Below are 8,572 nucleotides of genomic sequence, written 5' to 3' on the forward strand. Positions count from 1 at the left end.
GGAGTTTTACTTGCAGAAAAATGTCCTGAGGGCAGAAGGAAAAAATGATTGGTTGAGAGAGACAAACAATACATACAACTGGAAGGGATAGAATAATCGCATGCGTACATGGTACGGAAAGACAATAAGTGCAAAATGGCAAAAAGACACAGGTGAATGTAGTAAATTACAGACAGTAGGTTTCCAGCTGGCTGGTTTCAGAGCTGCTGGATGTGTTGAACAGCCAGAGAAGAAGCTACAGTGGAACATGTGTGGGCCATGGATTTTCACCTGGGGGGGATACGTCTGTGGAGAGACGTGCATCTCATCAGCTTAGACTCTCCTTCTCTCTAAATCTTTACCTTAGTTATTATTCTGTATACTAGAGCTGGATCAATGATACAAAATCTAAATACTTAAAAGTTGTGAACTTTTCGAAGACATTACAAAACAATGCAACAATTCTTTCAATTCATTCAGGCTTGTGGCATTTCACCCATTATTACTGCTCCACGTGGTTTGTCTTGTTTTCTTTCGCATCGAAGCCGAAATATTTGCAGATCGGTACGTAACTCCCCGACTTAAAACCGACTGTGACACATCTGCAAAGCAGCTAGAGTTCAGACATAGAAATCCATGGTTCCTGCTTGACATGCTAGACGCATGGATTACGCGCTGCAAACCGGTTAGATCGGCGCAATCCAATCATGCGCAGCTACAACCAGCACCGCGTAAAGTTACTACTTCTCATTGGATCCGTGTCTAATCCGGCACTTCCTGACATTTTCGTCTTGTTTCTATTCGCTGACAAAAGTGTCAGTACATTATCTCATAGTTAGTGGCTTTCCGAATAGTTATTATAGTAGAACATACTAAAAGTGCACGGACTCTCTCGTAATACCAGCGCCGGTCAATAAAATTTCTATCATCTAAGAGAAATGTGCATTTTTCATTCCTTTGGCTCTTCCGTGATGTTTCTTGCGAAACTAACTGCAGTGATTGTTATAATAACAGCGTTCCTTTGGAGGGACACATTTGATCCAGGTGAGTTTTTTTCTTTATTTTTTCTTTTTAATTTTTATGAACTGTACAATATTTAATGCACAACAATATAGAACAATAAATAACGTTTACATTATTTCCATGGATCACGAAAGGAGAGGCGCCTTATGATATGAATAAACCTATATGTTACATTGCCTTTCAACGCCTTTCACGTGTACTATTTTAAACAACCAGTATATGCTGTAACACATAAGCACATAAGCTATACATTTTCTAAAAAACAGTTGGATGTTCTTCCATATTTTCCGGTCCCCCTGCCCCCCTCCCCCGTCGAAGAACATGCAATCTGCCAAGTCGCCAGTCAGACAGTACGTACATTACATGCATACAGCTATCAGAAGCCAACTAAGTTTAATGCAACTAAGCTGCCAATAGATGCCTAGTTATACGTGTGAGTAGTATTAGAGCAAGAGCTATACATGGCAGGAACATCGCATCATAATAATTAACATCAAATTGCAACACTAAGAGCACTAAGAGATCATGAGAGATTGTAGAGAAAAGCCAGTACAGATGTTCCTGGATCAGATGGATCTTGAAGGTTAAGAGGGAATCTGATGACTGGGTGTACAGTACTGTGCAAAAGTCTTAGGCAGTCAAAGAAAATGCTTAAGGCTGTATATTTTAGTAGTAATTGCAAGTTTGCTCAGAAAACAGCACAATTTAATATAACATATGCAAATCTGAAGTAACACAATAAACAAGAATTTCATCTGTTTTCTAAAACGTTGCTGATATCTTGTTGGAGGGCTAAATAACCTGCGTTTTGTTTCCTAATCCTCTGTTCAGGGGCACCTCAGCCATTTAATGTATTTGCTAAATTTCTCAACCAGCTCTAATAATTCATTTGATTTGTTAAATAACTCAATGGGGTATTGATTAGCCAAACATGGTGGGGTTGTGGTTGAGTAAAAAAAAAAACCATGGTTTGGACAATTGCTGCAAATACTGCGGTGATTTTAGGAGAGGTTTTGAAACGGCTGAGCTGTCACACTTAGACAGACTTAAGATCAAGTTGAAGATCAGTTAAACATCATTTTGCTTCACTGCCTAAGACTGTTACATAGTACTGTAGTTTGGTAGCTTATTCCACCACTGGAGGACCCCACACAAGAACCTTTTAGAGTAAGACCTTCCACGTGGTGGATGGATCACCAGGCAGGGCTGGCTATCTAACCAAGTACGGGGTGATGTGATATAGGTGTTGATAAGCTTCTTGATGGAGATGAGTGCCGTCCCATTAATGACAAGGGCTTGAACCTGATATGCAGCCCAACAGGGAGCCAATGTAGAGAGACAAGGATGGGGGTCTTGTGAGAACATTTCGGCTAATGAAAAGGAGGAAGCTGCAGCATACATTGCCCAGGCACTGTCTAGAAAAGGCTTTCTGTCAGAGCCCAGTCAAACACAAGACTTGCAATAGAAGCCTCCCAGGGGCGAGTATTCATTTAAAATGTGTAGAATGGCTTTGAGTAGAGTTTATAAAAAGGCGATAAGAAGTCAGGATGCTTGGACTTTGTCAATGTAGGATGGTTCCAGCTTGACTTTGTGGTCTGTAATGGACGCAGGGCATGGTGCAGGCGAGAAAGGTGATGGTCCACTTACGGCTCCAGACAAAGGGGCTTATTAAACAAGCAGAACACACTTCAGAAGGCACAAAATAAAGGGGACTGCAAAGGATCAAAAGGCAAAAGGGGAAAACAAGAACTAACTTAAAGACACCATAGAATGATACAAGAAGGGAGCAGGACACAGCAATTGGACAGAGCAACACAGAGTAAACCTTTACAGATAAACATAACATGACTCACTGGAGAATTAAGCAGGAGCAGGAACTTAAATACACATAAGACTAACAAGACAATGCAGGACAAGTGAGAACAATACCCAAATAACCAATCAAAGCACAGGACAATGAGCAACAGGTGGAGCTAATTAGCAGAACTAGAAAGCTTTAGACATCAAAACAAGGATAAAAATCAGACACTAGTACTACAATGCAAATCAACTCAATGCGGAACAAAATGGAGCAAAACAAAAGTAAGAACAGAACACAAAAAAGGGCAAACCGATGACTGAGGAAGAAATAGGATACACACACTGGGGAAACAGAAACTGATGGCATCCGGTCAGCCTTGAACCCCTGACCAACAGTCCAAGCCACACGTTCAACCTACTGAAGGATGCAGTGCTCTGGGGAATAGGCAAAATACATTAGAGACAAGCATGATGACAGAGGAAGGAACAGGATCTCTAGCAACACCTGCTGGCCAAGGAGGGAAGAGACATGAAGGGCAGGGATAGATGTGCGCTGACCCTGACAGTGGTCTAATGTATGCCTCGGTTTTTTTGCTTAAAATTAGTAGCCCTCTATGCAGCAAAAATGCAACACTGTCAATGACGGCAAGAAGATGAATACGGCAGCAGCAACATGTCGTGAACAAGGTTCACATCATTGTTAAAAGTGAAGGAAATGGCTGTGGGTCAGAGGAAAGGGAACTGCTGCTGCACAGTGTGTTTTGGCCCTTTAAATAAAACATAAACCCTGGCGACCTGCGATATGACTGAAATGATGGTCCACAAAGCACTGCTGATAACAGTGTGTTCCAAGCAGTGTTACAGGATTGTAGGCACTAATCCCAACCAATTTATTTCTTGTTATTGGTCCAGTTAGTTCTCAGTTGAAACTACAACTGTATTATGGTTTTAATCTTTTCAGTTTTACATATTTACAGAGGATGCTGATATTTGTGCCAAGTAGTTTAATTTCTGTATGAGACAAATAATAAATAATTGAACTGAATATTGATAAGTATTTTTTTTTATGGAACAGTGAGATAAATGAAACACCTTTGGCCAAAAGTGACTGACTGCTTACATGACATCTAAGAGGTTATAAAGGGCCTGTCATTTTACTCTTGCTTTTGTTATTGAAGTCTCTATTCTTATCTGCAGTTACAGACCTTTGTGATCATCTATGTGCTGAGCTTCCTGTGGTCTTTGTGCTGTAGGACTTGCAGTCTAGGTTAAATATTGAGCTAATTTTATGGTCTGCCTTTAAACGATTAGATGCTGTATAAATGCCCAGCCTTGAAAAAAAGGCCAAGCTTGGCACCCAGCTCTCGAGATATGTTTTGGTTTTCGGTAAAGTTATGAGACTCATCTTGGGCACTCGCTTCCATAAATGGGCGGGGTCTCCAATAAGAGAGGAAATGTACAAACATTCATTTTTAGTACTATAAAAGAAGCTTATTTCCTGAAAATTATTCATCTTTGGCCTAAAGTGTTATGGCACAAGTCTCCAACTCCAGTCCTGCAGAAGCCCAGTCCTGCACAGCTTAGTTCACTCCCTGATCCTCCACACCTGATTTAGCTCCAGAAATGGGTGGTAATTATCAGAGAAGTAGAACCAGGTGTGTTAAATGAGGGGGGAACCCAAACATGTGCAGCGCTGGGACTCGCCAGGACTGTGTTAAGGGTTGGAAGATGAATCAGTGGATAGAGTCATGAACTGTGATATACAGCCACTTTGAATAGTGGGGCAGACAACATTTGAAGCATCGGGTACCATATTAATTATCAGAGGTGGTTACTTAAGATGTTACTTGCACAGGGTTTTCAGAAACAAATGCAGAATGATGCTTACAATTGTATTAGAGATAAGATGTTATTGTATTGCTCCTCTTAAATTGGATTGACAGGTGTTGTTCTTGACAGAGTCCCTTAGGGGGGCCCGGGTGCTGGTGACAGGTTCTAGTACAGGCCTTGGGGAGCAGATAGCCTACCACTATGCCCGGTTTGGCGCCCAGGTCGTCGTCACGGCAAGAAGAGAGAGTGTCTTGCAGAAGGTCTGTGAGGTTTCTTGCTATATGCATTCTATATATAGAGTCTTCATTCAAACTGATTGCACTGTTTAGGATCTTCTAAATGGACTCCCTCTTTTGATGCAGGTTAGCCAGAAGTGTCTGGAGCTGGGAGCTCAGAGAGCGTTGTATGTGTCGGGTGACATGGCAGACGCTTCAGATCCCGGCAGAGTGCTCAGATTTGCTCTCGACCAGCTAGGCAAGTGACTGGCCTGTATGGCTCTGCAGTCTGCTCGATGTGTGGTCTGACTAAAATGCAACCAAACCGGTTTGTTTTGTTCTCACAGGGGGCCTTGATTACCTTGTGCTGAACCACATTGGACCCTCACCTTTCGCTATGTGGGATGGCGACGTAGAACATGCCCGCTGGCTTATGCAGGTAACTTCGGAGCTGATCTACACGTTTCTCCAGCTCTGATCCAATTCAGTACAATGTTAAAATTTAATAACGGTAAGCTTGATTCCTGTCCTAGGCTCTCTGTGTGTGGAGTTTGCATGTTTGCCCTGTGTCTGCTTTCTTTGGACATTTCGCCATGAGGTTTAGCTGAATCGCTGCCATGAATTGCTCATAGCTTGGGTGTGCCTTGAGATGGACAGATATTGAGTTTCCTGCCTCGGGATTCCCTAGAAAGGGTCCAGGCTCAACACAATGCTGTACTGGATTAGTGACCAGGGCCACCGTAAAGGGGGGGTGGGGGGGGGGGGAGTTAGGATGATTCCATGGGCCCCTGACTTATAGGGCCCCTAAAAATTTTCAAACGTAATTTGATTGGTCTGGGTTAAGGGCTCAAAATGATATACTTTCATGTGCCCGAAAATCTCTAGTAGCAGCCCTGTTAGTGACAATGGAAAATCGATATATGTATTATATAGGTGTATTATTAAAGGGTCTTTATTGTTGTATAATTCATATTCTTTGCTTTGGAAGGTGAACTTTCTCAGCTATATAGAGATGGCTGCTAAGGCGATGCCTTACTTGGAGGACAGCCGAGGATCCATCATTGTTGTGTCTTCATTATTGGGTGAGAACCCATCCTGAGGCACCAGGACCCTCTGCCTATCATCTTAGTGCACCGCCTCACTCAGATCTCCATGCCTGTCCTCGCTATACATCATCACCAACATGTACTCTGCTCCCGTAGGGAAGATGACCACTCCTTTCTCTGCGCCTTACTCTGCCACCAAGTCTGCACTGAACGGCTTCTTCGGCACGCTGCAGCACGAGCTGTCCATGCAGAAGAGCAATGTGTCCGTAACTATCAGCATCCTGGCTCTGATTGACACAGAGTCTGCCATGGAGAAGATCAGGTGACAGCCATGAAGTGGCGCTTAATCTTCGGGCTCACAGCCAGTGTGTCGGTGCACTTTGGGTTCAGCTTGGGCTTGGTGAAGTCAACATGGCATTGTGGTATTGGGCCATTCTTATGTTAACATCTCCCCCACTCATGTCTTCTAGAGGACACTCAAACGCGGTGCCTTTCCCTGCCACTGAAGCCGCCCTACACGTCATCAAGGCTGGACAGGCACGTCAGCAGGAGTCCTTCTACCCATTTTACACCTACTGTCTCTGCCTCATCCGAGATTGGTTCCCTTACTTCCGTGATCTCGTCATCCGGAGCTCCTTCTACTAGAATCTGGGGGATGAGGATGCTTGAACCAGAGTGTGTGTTTGTTTGACTGGATGTGGAACAGCTGTCATTGAGGTTTGTGAAGACTGTGCTGGAACAAGGTAGACAGAGAGGAGAGAGTATCCCCCCCCCCCAGGCTGATACCAGGGAAAGTGATTACAAATTGTGCTCCATCAAATTCATAGACAAATGTTGGGGGGGGGGGGGGGATCTAGAAACATCTGTGTTTCTGTGTAATTAGCATATTACAATACACTGTTATAGACATTTTTTCTAATTAAAAAAACTGAAAGTGAAAGAGAATAATGGGTGACAATCTGCTTCTCGACTTGCTATGTAGCAAATGCATGTGCAGATGTTATCAGAGTCTTGGCCTTCAGTGTCACCCCCACACTCATCTCCATCCTGCTTAATTTCCATTTTTTTTCTGCTGGGTTTTGCCAAATTACAGCTTTTCTGAATCGCTAAAGCACATTTCCTCAAACCTTCCGCCCTTTTCCCAAAGCATTAAACACACAAACCTATTTTCTAACTACATTCACAAAACCCTATCTTACAAAATCAAACGATGTACTAGAACTATGCTGTCTTTCCTGAAAACCAAACTGGTTTCAGATCACACAAGTCAGACAGAACATGAACACTACTGAGTGGTTATTGGGCATGATAGCAAAAAACTGAGAACACAACTAATCAAAACTGTTGCTGGAATGTAGAGAAATGTTTGCTATAGATATGCTGTCTTGCACGCTGGGTTGCAAAACTGGAATCCAACAGACTGTAATAAGAAAAAAATAATTGTTGAGTAAAAATGCTTCTATGCAATTATATGTATAGCAGTATGTTATATTAGTGAATTTTAGCATTCGGAAAAGGACAACGTTAAAAAAATCCGAATAAAAAACACATTACAGTAAAATGTTGCACGACTATCAAGCCCGATTCAAGGAAAAATATTCATTCTGCCTTATCGTCAGAGGTGGAGATTTCAGGTCCAGAAAGTATAAATCCAGACCAGGATTTTGTTTCAATCAACCAGTTGAGCATAATGAGTCACAGTCACAGAGTACTCAACTGGTTGGTTGAAACAAAATCCTGGACTGGATTTGTACTTTCTGGACCTGAAATCTCATCTCTGCTTATCGTCATGTCTCAGGGCTGGGATAGGACTGAGAACTTCATTTACATCACACACTTCACTGGGGAAAGAATCCTCTGTGGTGTCCATCCATACCTTGACGTCGACATTCGACTCTCCTATGACACTGGCGCGCTCATCCAGCATGTTCGCTATGTTCCAGGCACCTGTTGGCTTTTTCACAGGTTTAGAAACATGTGAACAGTCGTGATGTTCAATCATGACTGTTGCGCCCTCAAAGTTCACCACAGTGCAAAATGTGTTTTAATGAACAAGAATATGTTTCGAGTTTTGCAGAAAAGGGCGACGCGGGTCTGCACATTGTGCCTAGGTGAACACTATTTACGGTTTTGTGGAATGAATTATTAATTTGATAACTACATTTTGGCAAGGATTATGTCCCAAGAACGCTGTTTAGTATCTTGAAAAATAGTAATATTTTAGACTGAATTGTAATACAGCTTTTGTTTGTGTGGAATCCAAAGTATGGTTTTCTAAAACATTAATAGGATTTTTAAATATGGCTTAAAATCCATATTAAATAAGGCACAGTTAGCAGGGCCGGGTCGGTTGTTTCTGGGCCACCCCAACCCCCTTTAGGGCTTTCAGAAACTAAATAAATAACTAGCTAGTACAGTCAGACAGTTGTGACTTGTTAGTTGAACACCTCAGGGGTCCGATGCAAGTAAGTGGTTTGAATGGTGTCCAGCACGGTAGCTGGCTTTGAGCTGAAATTGAGATATTACATAGTATAGTTTCACCACAAGATGGCGGTAATGAACAGGGTAGACAAAGTAACCGGTGGCTTATTGGAAGCACTGTTGCCTCATACCTCCGTGGTTGGGGCTTGAATCCTGCCTCTGCTGCTGTGTGTGTTTGTTTATATTACATTGTTGGGA

General features: G+C 42.6%; 1 protein-coding gene across 1 annotated transcript; it reads left to right on the top strand.

Moving 5' to 3' along the window:
- The first annotated feature begins 769 nt into the window (after positions 1-769).
- LOC125716476 (hydroxysteroid 11-beta-dehydrogenase 1-like protein) lies at positions 770-6,666 on the top strand. The gene is made up of 7 exons (XM_048988783.1): positions 770-1,023; positions 4,762-4,892; positions 4,995-5,106; positions 5,195-5,286; positions 5,836-5,929; positions 6,050-6,215; positions 6,364-6,666. Exons 1-7 carry the CDS (start codon positions 918-920, stop codon positions 6,536-6,538), a joined length of 876 nt encoding a protein of 291 aa, XP_048844740.1. The 5' UTR covers positions 770-917; the 3' UTR covers positions 6,539-6,666.
- The last annotated feature ends 1,906 nt before the right edge of the window (positions 6,667-8,572 follow it).

Source organism: Brienomyrus brachyistius, chromosome 21 (assembly GCF_023856365.1).
Source record: "Brienomyrus brachyistius isolate T26 chromosome 21, BBRACH_0.4, whole genome shotgun sequence".
NCBI lineage: Eukaryota > Metazoa > Chordata > Actinopteri > Osteoglossiformes > Mormyridae > Brienomyrus > Brienomyrus brachyistius.

Coding starts and splice junctions, on each gene's coding strand:
- LOC125716476 (XM_048988783.1), top strand. CDS start 918: ATGTGCATTTTTCATTCCTTTGGCTCTTCCGTGATGTTTCTTGCGAAA. Junction 4,893..4,994: donor GAGAGAGTGTCTTGCAGAAG/GTCTGTGAGGTT, acceptor CTTTTGATGCAG/GTTAGCCAGAAGTGTCTGGA. Junction 5,287..5,835: donor ATGCCCGCTGGCTTATGCAG/GTAACTTCGGAG, acceptor TTGCTTTGGAAG/GTGAACTTTCTCAGCTATAT.